The 20,262-nt window shown below is 32.9% G+C and overlaps 1 protein-coding gene across 1 annotated transcript in view; it reads left to right on the forward strand.

The window, feature by feature from the left end:
• The first annotated feature begins 11,566 nt into the window (after window positions 1-11,566).
• LOC139899542 (chlorophyll a-b binding protein CP29.1, chloroplastic-like) overlaps window positions 11,567-20,262 on the forward strand; it is a 34,624-nt gene continuing 25,928 nt past the window's right edge. The window contains exon 1 of the mRNA XM_071882372.1: window positions 11,567-12,058. Within this exon, the coding sequence (XP_071738473.1) occupies window positions 11,567-12,058 (492 nt within the window). The remainder of the gene's footprint in view (window positions 12,059-20,262) is intronic.

The raw sequence follows: 20,262 nt of genomic DNA on the forward strand, positions 1-20,262 counted from the left end.
CTTTGTCTCGTGACTGGGGCCATTTCCTTCAAAAATAGCTGAATGGGTTAATCATATAGAATATTATGAGTAGTTAATAGCACTTTGTAGCGTAATATTAATTTGTTATTATAAAAGTCTTTTCTTCATATTAGCGTTTTATAATTGTGGTTCGGGTAGTACCCACCCGTTAAAATTCATACTCAATAGCTAGTACACAAATAACTACTATATTTTTAGGATAAGGTGAAGATATGTCAAGTTCGGGTTTTGGGGTTAAAGATTTCCCCTAAGATTTATTTTTAAGTTTTGCTGCTTCATCAAATTTTTCCCTTGAAATCTCGATCACTTCTTCTTCTGGATCCTCTTTTAGATCCTCTTCCGATTCTATCACTTCCGGTTCATCCGGAAATTGTGAATCTTCCCAAAAAGCCTCATCATCTCCCTCATATCCATCATTAGATATATGGATGGTTGACGCATCTGTCTTTGTGTCCACTTCATCACTTGATAAAATAATGATCGGTTCCGTTGCTGGAGATTCATCTTCGGAGTCGGTAAATGAGATAATAAATTCGATGCTAGAGGTAGACATCTATCACACAACAGCAAGCACGTTAAGATATTAATATATCTTATAATATTTACATGTTAATGATCTATGTTTCCAACAAAAGTGTTAAGCAATCGTTTTTAAAGCAGACACGGTCGAAGTCCAGACTATCTAATGAATCCTAACAAAAATCGGTTAAACACACTAATGAAACATTTTCTGGTTCTCTAAGACCACCGCTCGGATACCAACTGAAATGCCCCGTTCATATGGATTATAAACGTTTCATATTAATTGGTTTCTTTGTGAGGTTTTGGCCTCTATATGAGACGTTTTTCAAATCTTGCATTCGTTTTAAAAACAACCATAACCTTTATTATATGAATAAAGGTCTAATGACATAAATTTAGATTATCGATCAAAGACAATCTCCTCAAAGTACAAAATTTTTACATACACCATTACATAAAAGTAGACAATATATTACAAACACAAATTCCGAATGCAAGTTTAATTATTATGAAAAGCATGCCGACTCCAAATCTTGACCTTGGGTTAACATGCAACAGCGGAAGCGTTTAACAATCACCTGAGAATAAACATGCTTAAAAAAGTCAACAAAAATGTTGGTGAGTCATAGGTTTATTCCTATATAATAATTTATAATAATAATAGACCACAAGATTTTATTTAAATATAGCGTACACAAATCATGTGTATAAAAATCATTCATATGATAAACATCTGGTAACCGACCTTAACAATATGAATATAGAATATTTTCCAGTATACAGCGCGCAGCTAATATACAAAAATTCGAATTACGAAAGCATACCATTTTCCATTATGAGGGGAGTTAGTGCCCGTAGATCTACCTTTAGGATTCGCGTTAATTAGTGGCCATTATACAGGCCCCATACCATTTTCCAGCATGATGGGTGTATAATAAACGCTAATTCTTAGGTTACCAGAAAAAGGGAAAATATCCGATGTAATCAATCGATCATAGAATGTAGTTCAAGTACTTGTGTCTATTTCGAAAAAACATTTATAAAACATCATGTATTTTCATCCCAAAAATAATTAGATAGTAAAAATGGGACTATAACTCACTTGTAATGATGATTTTCAAATAGATGGATATACGACCTGGCATTGACAATTCACGAACCTAATAACAATATTTTACGTCAAAATATATATAATTAATATTCCATACTTATGTTATTTTTAATTGTCCAATGTTAGTAGTCCAACGTTCGATAGTCCAATAGTCCAATAATATATATATATATATATATATATATATATATATATATATATATATATATATATATATATATATATATATATATATATATATATATATATATATATATATATATATATATATATATATATATATATATATATCGTGTTAGAATTAACTAACACTATTATATATTGTCTTAATATAATTAAGACACATAATATATATATTGTCTGAATCACCCCACGACCCATTGTATACATCTCTCAGACTCGATCACAACCCATGGTATATATATATTATTTTAGAATCAACCTCGACCCATTATATGCTAACTCGAGCATTACCGCATATAGTGTCTTATGGGTTATTCAAAATAATATATATAGATGATGTTAATATGATGTGTCAAAATATTTTATACGTGTCTATGGATATCAATTCATATATATACATGGTGTCTTACGATTTTTATTGACACTATAATATATTGTCGTAGACTTAACCACAACTACTATAAATTGTATTTCTACTAATAAGGGATCAAGACATGTATAAATACATGTAAGATATAGGATAAGTTAGCTAGGATAAGGTTAGTATAGATTTTGTTAGAAAAATTCACGTAGTTAAAACAAGCAAATCTATCCAATTTTGTTTTACCCATTACTTCTTCATTTCAAATCCGTTTTGAGTGTTTCAAATTACCATGGTTTCGTATCGAACCGAATATTATTAATATTAATAGAAAAGGTATAGGTTTATAGTTGGAAATACAGGTTACAAGTTGTTTTTGAAAGAGGTAGTCATTTCCGTCGAAAGAACGACATCTTGATGACCATTTTGAAAGACATACTTCTATTTTGAGTTTAACCAAGATTTTTGGATATAGTTTCATGTTCATATGAAATATTGTTTTTCCAGAAGAACAACTTTTAAATCAAAGATTATGATAGTTTTTAATTATCTAACCCAAAACAGCCCGCTGTTTTACTACGACGACGTATGTCTGGTTTTACGGTGTTCTTCATGTTTACAAGTTTTATATCCTTATGTTAGCATATCATATAGATATAATACATGTGTTGAAATGTTTTTAAGAGTCAAGTTAGAAGGTTTAATTTTATTTGCGAACAAGTTTAGAATTTACTAAACTATGTTCTAGTTGTTATAAGTTATAAACTCAAAATACGATAGCTATAAAGATAGGAATTGAACAAGAATATGAATAAGATTACTACCTCAAATCAAATGAACAAAGTTGTTGAAAAAACAAGATAATAATCTTGAGGTTGAAGATCTCCTTGATATCTTAGAATTCTTGAAGTAGAATCATGGAATGAACAAAAGTTCGAATAAGAATTCTATCTTGATTTAAGATAATTATGTTTATAAGAATTGAACCAAAGCTTAAATAAGGTTATTACCTTGATTATGAAGTGAAAAGCTACTAAAATAAAAGTAGAATTCTTGATCCTAAAGAGTTCTTGAATTTGGATTAAAAGTTGGAAGCAATCTTCTTCATATATATATATATATATATATATATATATATATATATATATATATATATATATATATATATATATTATTTCGAAGTCTTTAAGTTAGTAGTCTCATTTTATATATATATAACTCTTTTCTAATATATTTAATGAGATACTTAAATATCATTTTAACAAATCATAAATATATAAATCCAAATATATATTCCTTTAAATAATTATTACAAGTTATGACGTTCGTGAATCGTCAGACAAACTGGGTGAACAAACGTTTGTATAAAATTCATTTCAAATAATCAAGTCTTAATAAGTTTGATTGCTTAACATGTTGTAAATATTTAATTATGTAAATATTAATCTTATATATATTAACGGAAAAATCCGGGTCGTTACAAGGTGTCGTCAAAATTATCCTAAAAATCCGCAACGGTGCAGTCGAGTTACCGGAGATAATATACAAAATTAGTATCGTTCAGTGCGTAAAATAGCAGCGATTAAATTTACTGTGGCGGCGAGGTTTATCAGCGGCATCGGAGGACACGATCGTCGGTGGTGTGGGTGTAGGAGCGAGGGTAAAGGGAGAGAGGGAGGGATCCGTTTTATGACTGAAGGGTAATGGGCTGTTTGATTGGGTGTTAATTCAACTTACGCATGGTTGTGCAACACTTGTCACGCTGTCAGGAGTATTAGTGTCCACACAAAGTATAAAGTAGTTCTTCCATTTATATTTTTCTTGTATAAATCTCGAAAACTGATAGTCTACTAGTTAAATTAGAAAGTTTTCATGTAAATATTGCTACTTATATTAATCGTCACAAATTCTATGGTCGTTTCAAATAGTCAAACGACAATTCTTTAAACTCTTTTGTTTCGAAAGGCAAAATTTTTTAAACTCTTAAAGTTTTTCTAAATGCTTTTCATTGTCATTATTTTTTAGATTTTTATAAAATCAAATGTATATGTAATAAGATGTAATAAGATGTAATATGTATATGTATATGTATATATATATATATATATATATATATATATATATATATATATATATATATATATATATATATATATATATATAGTGCAGGGATCCAAAGAGAACTAAGAGTGGAAGAGAACTTATAGGACCCACAGATTGAGCTCAATCTGCACACAGATTGAGCCAATTTGCACACAGAGCTCAATCTGCGCACATATTGAGTTCTCTCATACCTTTGGTTCTCTCTGGATCCTCACCAGATATATATTATTACTTATATTAATTGTCACCAATTCTATGGTCGTTCCAAATAGTCAAACGGCAATTTTTTAAACTCTAAGTTTTTCTAAATACTTTTCATTATCATTATTTTTTCTATTTTTATAAAATCAAATGTATATGTAATAAGAGGTTATATTTCTAATCCCTTAAAAAAACTCAGAATCAAAACATTCAATCCATTGAATGTTTTCATTTTTTTTCTTCGATCGTTTTACCGCCAAAATAATAACATTCATAACAAAGTGTCTTTTTTAAATGTTCATATTTTCATGTGATCTTGATGTCTGGAAAAAAATTCGGAAAAAAAGAAAAAAATTACTTTCCCCTACTTCCCCCAAAAAAGTGCTTTCCTCTTGATTATACATATATATATATATATATATATATATATATATATATATATATATATATATATATATATGTTACTTTATTTTTTTCTGCTACGTTAACTACGGGTAAAATAAATACAGTAGAAAACATATAGTTTTGTACAAATCGTCGATATGCATATTTTAGTTGTAAATGATTAAAATAATACAGTATTTAAGATATATACTAAAATCGTATATTGTTGTGAGTCTGCAAATGATTTTTTACAACAATGCGTGAAAAATTTAAATTGTATATATTACTAGTGAAATGACCCGTGAAAACACGGGTTTGTTTAAACAAAACAGTTTAATGATATGTTTTACGTATTAAGTGAACGTAACTATTAAAGTCATTCAGTTTACTGCCCCGTGGAATCACGAATTACGACTAAGAAACTTGTCGTTAATTTTACAAACATAAAGTTCGCTCAAAGTTGAGTATTTATATTTATATTTTTAATAATAATAATAATTAATAATAATAAATGCCTTTTAAATTTTTTTAGTAAAATTATAAATTTAGGAGAGATTAATATTTCCTTTTATAAAAGATTTTGTATTATTTTTTGAATTAAATTAATATATAATTATGACATCATCATTATGAAAATTAAGCTTAATTATGACATCATCATTTTAGAGGTTTATTATACTATATAGATTAGTCACTCATTCCATAGTCTTTTTTGTTACACACATTTTTCTTAAATTGTTTATTTTTTCTTTTATGTTTTCATATATATATTTTAGACAAAATTGCTCATTTCGTCCATGTGTTTTCCATTATTTGCTCGTTTCATCAATGTATATTATTTTTTACATTTTTCATCTTTAAAAGCATTTTAAAGTCCCAATTTCATCTCTCACCCTAACGAAGGTTAGTTGAGTCCGTTTAAACTATTCATAGAAACTATCCACGTAATATTTAACTAACTAAATTACAAAAATCAATCCCTTAAATTTAATAAAGTAGACCCAAACACCAATAGCATTAGAAGGATCACCTGGAGTAGTCCCCCTACAACTACCTCTTTTTTGCTTTTTTCTATTACACATCATATAAATTAATTTAATCACTGTAATGTATTCAACAACAAAAATCAAACATATAAGTAATGCATACAGCATACAGATAAGCAAGAAAAATAAAATAACCCATGAGCAGCAACGTTTATATAGCACACACTAATGACAAAACAATCAGAAAATAAGTATCAAGTATTCAAAATTATAACATGAGAAAAAACCTGAAGTAAACATAAGCCAACCTTGTATTACACAGCGTTAACAACCTGAAGCTTCAATAGATGTCAAAACAAACGGACCGCACAAATTCCAACTGCTCAAAACAGAACATAAGCAGCCGTTCGAAAGTAATAAGCAAACAATAACCACGGAAAAAAAGAAGAACAATAATCGATCCACCAACAACCAACTACTGCATCTTCCCAAAAAAAAAAGACGCACCTTCGCAACACAAAAGGAAGAGAAAGAAGAAAGCACACTGAAAAGTTCACATGAAATCTCCACTGAATACCCATGATTACCAGGGCCGTCCCGTCAATACAAACCTTACATGGATCCAATCTCCATTGATACCTGTAATTACATGGATTTAAAGTGGTAACATATTTTGCTAGATTCAGAGGATCAAATTGTGTTTTGAAATTGAATAGTAAAACCATAAATTGATGATATAATCGTCAGTTTCAAACATCGGTTTCAGCAAATCTACACATCTATGTGTGTTCATGAAGCAGTTATCAAATAGAAGTCCACATCAAGCGAGTATTAGCGGTTTTACCAAAGGTTTTTATGAAAATGAAAGAATGATACAAAGGTTACAGGGATGGTATTATACGGTTTAAAAGTTTGATTTAGGAGTAACTCCAATACTAAGTACGCGTATTTCTTTGGTTTGTTTGTTTGAGGGTATAATTGGAAACAGAGTAAAAGTCTTACATTGAAAGATTGCATGGATAGTCCATGTCAGTAGTTTTAACGGACTCAGTTAACTTTCATTAGGGTGAGGGATGAAATTGGGACTTTAAAATGCTTTTAAGGATGAAAAATGCAGAAAATAAAACAAATGGATGAAACGGGCAAAAAGTAAAAAATACATGGATGAAATGAGCAATTTTTTCTATATTTTTATCATCTTACTTTTTTCCTCACTTCCTTTTTAAATAAAATGTATATATAATATATATGCTTTTTTAACATTGGATTTAATATAAAGTATGTACTCATTGCCGATGGCATAATGTAGTTATAAATTTTTAAGGTATAAAATGAAATCATTTTCCGCAGCAACGTTGGGTATCTCATTGACCGTTTTTACTACTCGAGTGTGTTTGAATAAATTATTTCTTTTTTTCTTTCGTAAAAAATAAAATTTTATAACTGATTGGGGACTTCATCAAACAAATAAAGCCCCAAAAGATGTACAAACAATATACTATCGAGCTCAACAAGAACATTATATATATCTAGAGCTCACAACAATACCACAAGACCTAACAATCAATAATCGCTACAATAAATGCTAAAGATTAAACCAAAAAATGTAGAGGGTAACCAATCAAGCAAACGGTGAAAGATTATAAACCATCTACATCCCGACAAACCAAAAGTCGAACGAACAAAAGGGGATACAACTTCGAATGTCCTTGCCGAATTCGGTAACTTCTTCATCTCGGCACCTTGAACCGAATGTCTTTTTCTTGGATTATTTACCTTAGTTGTTTTCTTAGGCAAATAATAAGAATTTATAAGAATGACCTCAATATTCCCGGTTTCCATGTTGAAAAATATCTAGTCAAAAGCGGCAATTGTAGAATCCGGGATGGTATTAGCTACAGCCGAACCTCGACCATTAGTTTCTTATCAACTATTTTATCAAATTTGAAAGCGACAAAAGCGAAGTCACTAGAGCTCGTGTTATTAATTCAGTTGGATTTGATTTTGTATACAACATCTTAGTGTACTAAGCATCTATTTAGAGCTTAATGGAATTAATTGTCTGAAAGAATTATTCGATCACTTTTCTACTAGTTTATTTAAGACTTATTGACTAATCAAAACTTGCGATAGAAATTTATGACGCATCCTCCAAACCTATCTAGTCCACATGGAGCCCTCCAAATTTCGGCCCCATCGTTAACTTTTTTAGCATTCTCTCTAAAAACTACAAAATTAATCAAAGACAATTTTGAAGACTTTGATTGGAGATTGAACGTATTATTTGCGTTTCATGTGTTAACAGAATCGAAACCACCGGTCATATCTTGTTCGAGTGTGATTTAGCTAGGGATCTTTGGCGTAAGATTTACAGGTGGATGGATCTAGATGTTGGTATCTTTGATGATTGGGCAGCCTTTTTAAATTGGTATGAAGATTGGCACACACCGTCTACAACAAAAACAAGATTGTTTGTTATTTTTTCTGCTACAGTTTGGCACTTATGGAGGTACAGGTTTGGCGTTTTATTTAACCCGAGGGCTTTGAAGAAAAACGCTTTGTTTGATTCCATTGTTTTATTTTCTTTTACTTGGCTTAATTCTAGAGGAAAATCGATTGTAAATTGGAATACTTGGCAAGTAAAGCCGTTGTAACTTTTTTGGCTTTCCTAGCTACTCGCCAGGGAGTTTTTATTAAAAATATTTGTGGCCGTTCCAAAAAAAAAAAAAAAAAAAAAAAAAAAAATCAACAAAAACTACTTACCTATAAGGTTCAAAAACAATTAAAATAGAAAAAGTATGTTTTGAGACCCAATCAATTTTGACCTGCTAAAGTTTTCCCGTGAGTCCTTACAAAGGGAAGGAAAGACCGTTTTTCAGTTGCTGCCAATTTCGTCCAAATTTGAAATAGTAAATGTGAAAAACGATGAATTAAAATTTAGGCGAGATTATACTGTTGGGATCGAACCCGCACACATATCACTTTTGAGATCGATCCCCATCACACTAAGAACCACACAACCATGTATAAGTCAATAATAATACACGAACAACATTTTGCTTGGAAAACCTCTCAAGGGAGAGTAAAAACCACAGGACTAGTAAGCCACTTAAATTCCACCATATACGAACAATATTACAAGAATGAACGCTCCTTACAACACTCTTGAATATTATCACGTATTTCTCAACACATGTCACAAACGGTAGATTACAATAACGGAATTCGCTCCCATTGTTATTGAATCACCGAGACCACCACTCGGGACGGAGTTAAACGACTCTTATAAATTCTCTATTTTTATCTATAACTCCATTTTTCTTCATACACAATGACTACTATTTATACACACAATTCCCTCCCAAAAGTTTCCACCAAAAAGTTCCCTCCAAGAAAACTCCCTCCAAAATATCCCACCAAAAACTTTCCACCAAAATTACTCCCTCCAAAAAAATACTTACATAATTTAAATAATTTAATTCAATAAATAACACATCCTCCCTTGAATCAAATTCTTTAAATCTCGATCTCGAACGTGGATTGTTAATCTTCATCTTGTTGCTGTCGACTTTATCTCAACCGGAACACGCCGCCAAACAATCTCATTGTTAGGAAGACTTTCGACACAAGGAACTCTCCATGATTAACTCTCCACTGAGCCTCTTCATCTTTTAACCTCTCTTCAACAACTCCTTCATTTCGTATGATTTCAGCAACAACTTCAGACACATGTATCTCCCAAACTACTCTTCTGATCACCACAAAAATCGGTCACAGCATAAATCAAAGTGTTCTGAACCCTCTTTCCAAAAATCACGATGATCCAACGGCTAACGAATCTACAACACCCGTTTCTTTCCAACTGCGCTGAAATGACGAATTTTTTTCTGCAGCACACTTCAGATAATAATATCTCTCGAACGACAACTCCAATCACAGATCCCAACGGTCAGATCGTGCATATACCTCTTTTGAACCTACAGTCTAATTTTCACGCTGATCCAACGGTTAACGAACTCAAAACGTCAATTCTATTTTCGCTGCGTAGAATATGACGAACCGAACATTTTTTTTCTTCACAAATTGACTTCCTCCCGGTTATGCGATTCTTCTCCACGAACCCCGAACCCCGCTCTGATACCAGTTTGTTGGGATCGAACCCGCACACATATCACTTTTGAGATCGATCTCCATCACACTAAGAACCACACAACCATGTATAAGTCAATAATAATACACGAACAACATTTTGCGTGGAAAACCTCTCAAGGGAGAGTAAAAATCACGGACTCGTAAGCTACTTAAATTCCACTATATACGAACAATATTACAACACTCTTGAATATTATCACGTATTTCTCAACACATCTCACAAACGGTAGATTACAATAACGGAATTCGCTCCCATCGTTATTAAATCACCGAGACCACCACTCGGGATGAAGTTAAACAACTCTCACAAACTCTCTATTTTTATCTTTAACTCCTCCACTTTTTTTCTTACACAATGACTACTATTTATACACACAATTCCCTCCCAAAAGTTCTCACCAAAAAGTTCCCTCCATATAATTCTCTCCAAAAAAACTCCTTCCAAAATATCCCACCAAAAATTTCCCACCAAAAATACTCTTTCCAAAAAAATACTTACATAATTTAAATAATTTAATTCAATAAATAACATATACTTACCCACAATCTTAGATTTGGTCAATTTTTTGGGTCATTTAAATCTTGAAAACAAAACGTCATGCAATGTAAACTTAAAACCTTAAAAATAAAATAAAAAAGGTCCAACCAATTTTTCTCAAACCTATTAGGTCATGTATAAAATAAAAAGGAGCAACTTCAATTAATATTAATCCGTAATTCATAAAGCTCAATACACAGAGATATGTTTAATGAGTCTTGTGAATGAGTAAAACAGGTCAAACATAAAAATCAAAACAAGTTTCATCAGTCAAACATTTATGATAGCTTTATTTTATTATACAAATTGATAACCGACAATTAAAAAGTGATTGGTGACGTGCTTTATGTGCACCATCTGGTTACACTTTCCTTTTGAACAATTTAGCATAGTCATGAATTAAACATGAGTGGTGTGTTTTATTGAGCAACTCAGTGGTCACTCAGGCAAGTCTACGTGATTATATAGGCAAGATTTGAGAATACTTAAATAAACATTACAGTATGGTTAATAACTAACAATGAACGATTGAATTGTTTTTTTCTCATTTTTTTTTCTGGGAAAAAAAATGAAGACTTGATTAAAATATAAACAAAACAATACAAAAGCAAACCGACGGTGACTAAATGGAAGCCAAACCAACACAAAACAAGCACACCCACAAGGCGAGCCACAAGCCATCAATCAATTAATCAATTAATATGGTTAATTTGAGTACTTTATTTTTTATTTTGACAAAATAGTTTTTTTAAGGAACAATTTGAGCCACAATCCACGTACTCCACAAAAACCATCCAATAGAAATCAATATTCTTGACAACCAGATAAAACATAGATAAGGCCTAAACACGCTCATCCATTAGATGGATTCACTCTCTTAATCCAACGGTCACAATTCACTCATTACCTCATCCCTTTAACACATGTTAAACTCTATACAACATGCACCACCACACTTCCACATAACTCACATCCCACAAACAGAAAAATCATCACACGACCAAATGGCATCCACCGCCGCCGCTGCCTCCTCCTTCATCGGAACCCGTCTCCCGGACCTACATTCAAACTCGAGCCGAGTTATCGCCCTATTCGGAAAGAAAAAAGCAGCAGCCCCTAAGAAAGTAGCGAAAACCGTTACATCAGACCGTCCATTATGGTATCCTGGTGCAAAAGCACCAGAGTACCTGGACGGTAGTCTGGTTGGAGACTATGGGTTTGACCCTTTTGGTTTGGGCAAACCCGCAGAATATTTGCAGTTTGATCTGGACTCTTTAGACCAAAACTTGGCCAAGAACTTGGCTGGTGATGTGATTGGAACACGGTTCGAAAGTGCCGACGTAAAGTCAACACCTTTCCAGCCTTACAGTGAGGTATTTGGGCTTCAAAGATTTAGGGAGTGTGAGCTGATTCATGGTCGTTGGGCTATGTTGGCTACACTTGGTGCTCTTACTGTCGAGTCAGTTACTGGTGTTACATGGCAAGATGCTGGAAAGGTATGTTGTGACGACCCGGAAATTTTCGACTAAATTTAAACTTTATCTTTATATTATTCTGACACGATAAGAAATGTTTGTTAAGTTAAATCTCAAGGATTTTAAACTATGTTTATACATTCATTTAAACCTCGACCAAATTCCAATGATTCACGAACCATTAAATGAACATATATGAATATGTATGTATATGTGTATATGTTATAAATTGAAAATGTCAACAAAGTATTTAAATGTATAATGCTTTATATGAACGTATTTGTTTCAATATGATTATCGACGAAATTAAAAAAAATATATTAAATGATTGAATTATCAGAAACATTGAATTATGATTACAAGTCTCTGTTGAGAGGTCCACTGTGATTTGAGAAAATCTATTCCTCTTAACGATATTCGGAATAATTTGTAAAGCTATTTATAAATAAAAATAAAAAGTGTCATTTATGAAAGTTAGACAAAAGCTAGTGGAGAATTGGTTTCCATAATATTCTATTAATCTATTTTCAAAAGTACAAAAACGTTTTCAGTTTAAAAAGAACTTTATTATTAAAACGTATATAACTTTTATAAATATCTAGAACCACTTTTGACAACTCATTACTTAACCAGTATAATAAATATAACGATATTTATATTTTATTTCATTAAATATATATAACGATTTAAATTAATATTATATATATTTATACGCGTATTATACATATATAGTTTTTATACTTTTACTATACTTTAACTTTACCATTACTTTACTTTTACTTTACTTTAACTTTAATAATTCACTTTAATAATTCATACTTTAATAATTCACTTTAATAATTCATACTTTAATAATTCACTTTAATAATTCATACTTTAATAATTCAGTTTAATAATTCATACTTTAATAATTCAAAAATCTATTATAAATAGAATTCAATAGATTTCATTATTTCATAGAAACTTGAAAATATATTTCTCTAAACTCTCTCAATCGATTTACATATATATATATATATATATATACATATATATATATATATATATATACATATATATATATATATATATATATATATATATTTGCTCTGTATTATTTCAAGATATTATTAGTATACATAAAATATTACGACGGAGTGATGTCCGAGTGATTTCAAAATAGTTTTTTTGAATGAGTCGAAGCTAAGGAAATTATGGGTTATAGCTATGGAGGTGATGGGTATGGTTCATAGGTATGCTTGTGAGGTCATCTAGTGTTTATCATCTCCGTTGCGTCTACGTACTTTTCTGCAATATTGAATCTCAATATTGATACGTGAGCACTCATAACTTAACTTTTATATATCAATAGTGTATCCCTGACTAGTGCTCGAGTATATAGGATTATGCATGCTTGTACATTCGATATTGTCCTTAGATAGGTTTGTTGAATCCTGAATTAGATACATATGCTACTGAGATAGGGTATATGATATGCATGTCATTGGAAAGCTAGCAAAAAAATTAAGAACTTTTCATTTAGATATCGAATGGTTTCGATGAACGGATTAGAAGTTATAGTCAACTGAATTTTAGTATTATTGTTAAAATGACTATTATTACTATCGTCGTTATTATTTTAATAGAAATATCATTGTTATTATAAAATATCATTATTACTATTATGTTAGTATTATCATTTTATCATAATAACATTTTTAGTAAATATAAATATTGTTATTTTTTTATAGAATAATAATAATTATTATTACAAAATAATACAACTTATAGAATACTTTTATACACTTGCGAGTGTACGTATATTTATAAACGAAAATCTTGTGGTCTATTAATATATTGAAATGATTGTTATGATAAACCTATGAACTCACCAACCTTTTGGTTGACACTTTAAAGCATGTTTATTCTCAGGTATTAAAGAAATCTTCCGCTGTGCATTAGCTTATTTTAAGGATATTACTTGGAGTCATTCATGACATATTTTAAAAGACGTTGCATTCGAGTCATTGAGTTCATCAAGATTATTATTATGTCAATTATAGTTGGATGTATTATGAAATGGTGTGCATGCCGTCAACTTTCATTGTAAAGAAAGTTTGTCTTTTAAAAACGAATGCAATGTTTGTAAAATGTATCATATAGAGGTCAAATACCTCGCGATGTAATCAACTATTGTGAATCGTTTATAATGTATATGAACGGGTCCTTTCAGTTGGTATCAGAGCGGTGGTCTTAGCGAACCAGGTCTGCATTAGTGTGTCTAACTAATAGTCGTTAGAATGCATTAGTGAGCCTGGACTTCGACCGTGTCTGCATGTCAAAAGTTTTGCTTATCATTTTTGTCGAAAATTGCCTGCTTATCATTCTTAGTCTAGATACGTCTTACTGCATTGATTGCATGAATAGTGTATAGCCAAAATTCATATCTTAGCGTATCTGCTAATCCATATCTTAGCGTATCTGTTACTGTAAACTTTGCTTGACATATCCCGTAAATTCCTCCGTAATCTACGAAATCTTTTGCGCTATATATATAGATATTCTATGTAATTAGAATACCACCCGATAGCCGAAAAATCATTTCATATCGAAAAATCCTTTATTCAATCGAACGAAATGGAATTCGTCATTAGTTCAAGTCCCTCGAATTCCGATATGGAATCCCACTCAAGCTCCGAAAGCAGTGTGACTAGAATGGGTCAACCAATTAGCCATCATCTATTCTGGATGAATTGGGGATAGGTTCGTAGCCTCCTCAATAATTGGAGACTGTAACGACCCGACCAAAACCGTTATTGACGGCGCCGTTAACTTAGGTCCCGTTGCGTGGTCGTAGTCCCTATATGAGACTCGTTTGACCAAAATTATGTCGCATTCATTTGAAAGGTACAAGACTTGCAAGTTTAGTTTACAAAACCGTTCGACAACAAGTCTAAGTTTACAAAAGTCATAAAGTATAAATGAAATAACTTACGACATCATTAGTTTAAAAACACAGTTGCTATAAATAGCGTAAGTATGTAAACAAAAGTTTGAATCCAAAAGTGCTATCCCTAGCGTATGCATGCATGGTTGACTCCAATCAAGTAATCAAAGTGTGCGGAAGCATGTATCAAGTAGCCGAGTATGAACCTGAGAAACATATAGAAAACTGTCAACGAAAAACGTTGGTGAAATCATAGGTGTATTTGTAAACGTTGTTTTTGAACCACAAGATTTAGTATTCCCATAGTTGATTATCAAAATCGTTTGCATTCCAAAAGTATTGTTCGCGAGCACCCAATTATCAAGACTTAACGTTTCCTTCCATAGAACCCCATCACAATAGTGTTAGAACATACACTGTTTCTCGAAAATATATTTCATCCGTAGACGGTAGCGAACCGTCCGTAATGAGGGTTTGTCAAACCCGTATGGCCACACAATATAAGTTCTCGCTTACACCCTGCAAGTGTAACTAATGATAATCGAATTGAGGATTTTTGTTCTAACTCGCTGTGGAATGTTTGTTTTCCTTGTACTTGTGTTCAAAGTATAAAAGTAAGTAGTACAAAATGTAACAAAGTATATGTTTCTCAGCCCACAATTTAAAAGTATACAAAGTTGTTGAAAAGGTGGGACTATGATCTCACCTCGAGTGCACGAGTATAAAAGTACTTCACAAAGTAAACGTGTGCATGATAGTTGCTTAGCCTTGACCTAAACAAGTACGTTGTATTAATTAACCGGTTACGACACAAGGTCGGGTGAAATGCGTTCAATTAGTCCTATGGCTCGTTACGACTCGAATAAATAGCATGTGAATCAATTTGTCAAGTTTCATGCAAGATACGAGTATAGAAACAAGTTAGGAAGATTGCACAATCATTTGGTTAAGTTTGACAAAAAGTCGAACTTCGGTCGGTCAAAGTCAACGAAAAGTCAACACGTTCGGGTCGGGTCCCGAACTATTTTTCTGAGGTTTTTAATCATATATGAGCATGTTAGAACAAGTTACATGTGAATCGGAGGTGCGTAGCATAGCAAACATTATTCAAAAATCGACAAAGTTGGACAGACCAATTTGGCGCGGCGCGCGGGTATATGGCGCGCCGCGCCATTACCTGTGCAGAGAATTCTGGCAGTTTTCACACTCAAGCACGAATCCAACTTCAAATACCCATAAATCCTAAACCGTAAACATCCAAAACAAATATCTTATATCGTTGGAAAGGTATTTTGACAAAGAATACAACTAACCACTTTTCATCAAGCAAAACATCATTTACAATAGCCGAAATATCGTCAAGTGGTCATTAAATGTTCAAAACCATCGTTTCAAGTTTACAAAACGCATTTTAAGATTCGGGAATGTAATTCACACATATGATATGCCGTTTTGAAGGTAATGAAACATACAATACAAATAATCACTAACTAATAATATTTCATGGCATTCAAAGCATCAAAATTCCATTTCAAGTTCATCAAACCCTAACCCAAATCCACCAAAACCAATAATCGAGTTTATGGAGTTTTCTCAAGCAACCTACACATCAAATTGAAGCTAGTGATACTAGTAACACAATTAAAACATGAACTTTAACAATTTAACAACATTTAATCACCCAAAACTCAAGATTAAGCACACCCATTTCAAATGTTCAAACTAGTTACTCAAAACAACAAATCGAGCAAACAAAACATGTATTCATGCTAGACACGAGCCATAGACACTAACTAACACCATTTCAAGTATATAAAATGAATTTAGAGAAATCTAGAGTTTTTAGAAACTTTACCCCAAGCTATGAAATTGGTACCAAATCGAAGAGGATGAAGAGAGGATCACGAAAATGTAATTTGTTTTGATGTTTGCTTCTCCAATCGGATTTAGATGATGAATTTGTGAGTTGGGTGTTTAAGTTCAAAAATGGAAGATGAGAAAGGAGAGAAGGAGATGAGTGGAAGTGAATGGGTAGATGAGGTGGGTTGACTAGTTGACCTAGTCAACTAGTTTGCCCACTTGACAACCTCGGTCCCTCAAGTTTCAAAGCGGGTGCGGGAATTAACCAAACGAATATTTTAAAAACGCTCGAGTAAACGAGTGATGTTATAATTAAATAACGGGAATATTATGAACGTTAGTCAATGGAAACCACGAATTTAAATCACGAAAGGTATTATAAAAAAAAAAGATAGTGTTAAAAATAAATTTAACGGAAAAACACGGGATGTTACATTACCTACACCTTAAAAGAAATTTCGTCCCGAAATTTAGTTGGAAGTAGTAGTCGTTGTTTCTTCCTCGAGATCTTGCGTTGTCGGTTCTACGAATAAGTGAAGGTACTCCCTCGGGTATTTCAACAAACTTCGACAGTCGCGATTTTACGTTGGTTCAAAGTTTGGTTTCATGATTCAAAATTTCAACCGGTTCTCCTAGGAAGGAAAGTTTGTCATCGATAGTAGGTTCGTCGAAGAGGGTAACAAGTCCTGGTTTCGCAAGGCACGTCTTTAAGTTTGATACGTAGAATGTGGGATGTACTAAGACTCGAATGAGTTGAAAAATCTAATCGGCTAGTAACGGGCCCGAAACGCCCCCAGAATTTTAAAAGGTTTTGTGTATCGCGGATTTAGCTTCCTACGTTTCCCGAAATGGATTGCACCTTCCTAAGGTGCGACTTTTAACGTTACGCTTTTAACCACTTGGAATTCGAGAGGTCCACGTCTAACATCGGCATAGCTCTTTTGGCGACTACGGTCCGGCTTGAGCCTTTCTTGGATTTGAACGATCATAACGGTTATCTCATGAATGAGTCCGGGTCCGGTGGTTTGCATGTCAACTACTTAGGTTCAACAATTTAAGAAAATGACATTCACGGCTATTCGAGTCCTCGAAAAGTGTGACGTTAATACTCGAATGAAATTTTATTGTAGTAAGAGAATTTGACTAAGTACTTTTCTCAAGTAAATTTGAAGTCGATAACACGAACTCGTGTTATGGTTTCCAAAGTTTGAATCATATGTTTGCTCGGTCCGTCGGGTTGTGGTTGATGTGTTGTACTCATGTTTAAGCGTGGTCCCGAGACTTTTTGTAAGGCACTCCGAAATCTAGAAGTGAAACAAGAATCTCGATCTGAAATGAGGTACATTTTTGTAAGGTATGTTTGAAAAAGTTTGTTAGGACTTGAAAACGTTAGATAGAACAAGTTTCTCAAGAAATTCGCGCCGCGGAAGATTTATCGCTTTCCAAAAATGTTCGTCGGGACTATTCACCCTCGAGGCGAATACTAGTATAACGTGGAGAGTCTCTCTCTCCATTGAGAGTTTAGAATAAAAGATTTCCTGAACCGGAAATTATGAGGGTGATGCAAGAGAAGTTTCCGCCCCGATGTAAGCATAACGAGTAAATTGTAGTTAATCAAAAAGACTGTGCGAGGACGAGATAGTATTCATGTATAATGTATGTTTGAAGTTGAAAGAATTCGTCATTCATTCGGAAGCATAAATATGGTTCGACAATATTCGAAGGTGTGTCCCCGGTATGGTTGTTGTCAGTACTTTCGGAGTTTTCAGATGTCCAACATGAATAGATGAAGTCATGTACATGGCTCATGGTGGTGTTTAGGTTGATCGAGTCTAACCACCATCACGTGTCACTAGAACTTTGGTATGTCTTACCGTAATATAACCACGTTGATCGAGTGTCGTTATATTACGCTAACTCATACCTCCATTCCCACATCACTCTATAGATTCAAGTTCGTGTAATCGTGAAGTTTAAAATAAACAAAGTGTAACAACGTCTCTAAGGTGACTCGTATTGAATCGAAAGAATTAGTGCAACTATAAAGAAGCGTTCCCCGAGGGAAGTGTATAAATGATTGTTCACGTCAATGTGGTTCGAGTCAGACAATAAGGTATTCAGGTATGAAAAGAGTAACGAGTCATGATAACGAGTAGCACGTAACCGTAGTGATAAATGTTGATGACGATACTCACCTAGAGTAGTGATGGTAGTAACACCAAAAAGTAGATAGTAAGAAACACCAGTGGGAAACCGATAGTAAGTTGAAACGGTGGCAAATAACAATCCGGGAGACAGAGTTCCCGAACAAGTGTGACTAATAAAGTCGTCATCCATACGTGTATGAATCATGAATTTACGTGTGTTACCAAAAAGTGGCGGAATACGAGTTCGTATGATGAAGGTTGGGTACCATAAAAAAAAAGTTTTCCTAAGAATGATTCAAGTATAATGCACAAGTAGTCAAGTAAGTGCTATCTATAGCAAATGTATGTCAGAATGCAAATGCTAACTATCCGGTTGTAGTCTAGACTCACTAATGCGTCCTAACGACTCTGTTAGACACACTAATGCATATCCTAGTTCCCTACAACCAACGCTCTGATACCACTTGTAACGACCCGACCAAAACCGTTATTGACGGCGCCGTTAACTTAGGTCCCGTTGCGTGGTCGTAGTCCCTATATGAGACTCGTTTGACCAAAATTATGTCGCATTCATTTGAAAGGTACAAGACTTGCAAGTTTAGTTTACAAAACCGTTCGACAACAAGTCTAAGTTTACAAAAGTCATAAAGTATAAATGAAATAACTTGCGACATCATTAGTTTAAAAACACAGTTGCTATAAATAGCGTAAGTATGTAAACAAAAGTTTGAATCCAAAAGTGCTATCCCTAGCGTATGCATGCATGGTTGACTCCAATCAAGTAATCAAAGTGTGCGGAAGCATGTATCAAGTAGCCGAGTATGAACCTGAGAAACATATAGAAAACTGTCAACGAAAAACGTTGGTGAAATCATAGGTGTATTTGTAAACGTTGTTTTTGAACCACAAGATTTAGTATTCCCATAGTTGATTATCAAAATCGTTTGCATTCCAAAAGTATTGTTCGCGAGCACCCAATTATCAAGACTTAACGTTTCCTTCCATAGAACCCCATCACAATAGTGTTAGAACATACACTGTTTATCGAAAATATATTTCATCCGTAGACGGTAGCGAACCATCTGTAATGAGGGTTTGTCAAACCCGTATGGCCACACAATATAAGTTCTCGCTTACACCCTGCAAGTGTAACTAATGATAATCGAATTGAGGATTTTTGTTCTAACTCGCTGTGGAATGTTTGTTTTCCTTGTACTTGTGTTCAAAGTATAAAAGTAAGTAGTACAAAATGTAACAAAGTATATGTTTCTCAGCCCACAATTTAAAAGTAT

This window comes from Rutidosis leptorrhynchoides, chromosome 3 (assembly GCF_046630445.1).
Source record: "Rutidosis leptorrhynchoides isolate AG116_Rl617_1_P2 chromosome 3, CSIRO_AGI_Rlap_v1, whole genome shotgun sequence".
NCBI lineage: Eukaryota > Viridiplantae > Streptophyta > Magnoliopsida > Asterales > Asteraceae > Rutidosis > Rutidosis leptorrhynchoides.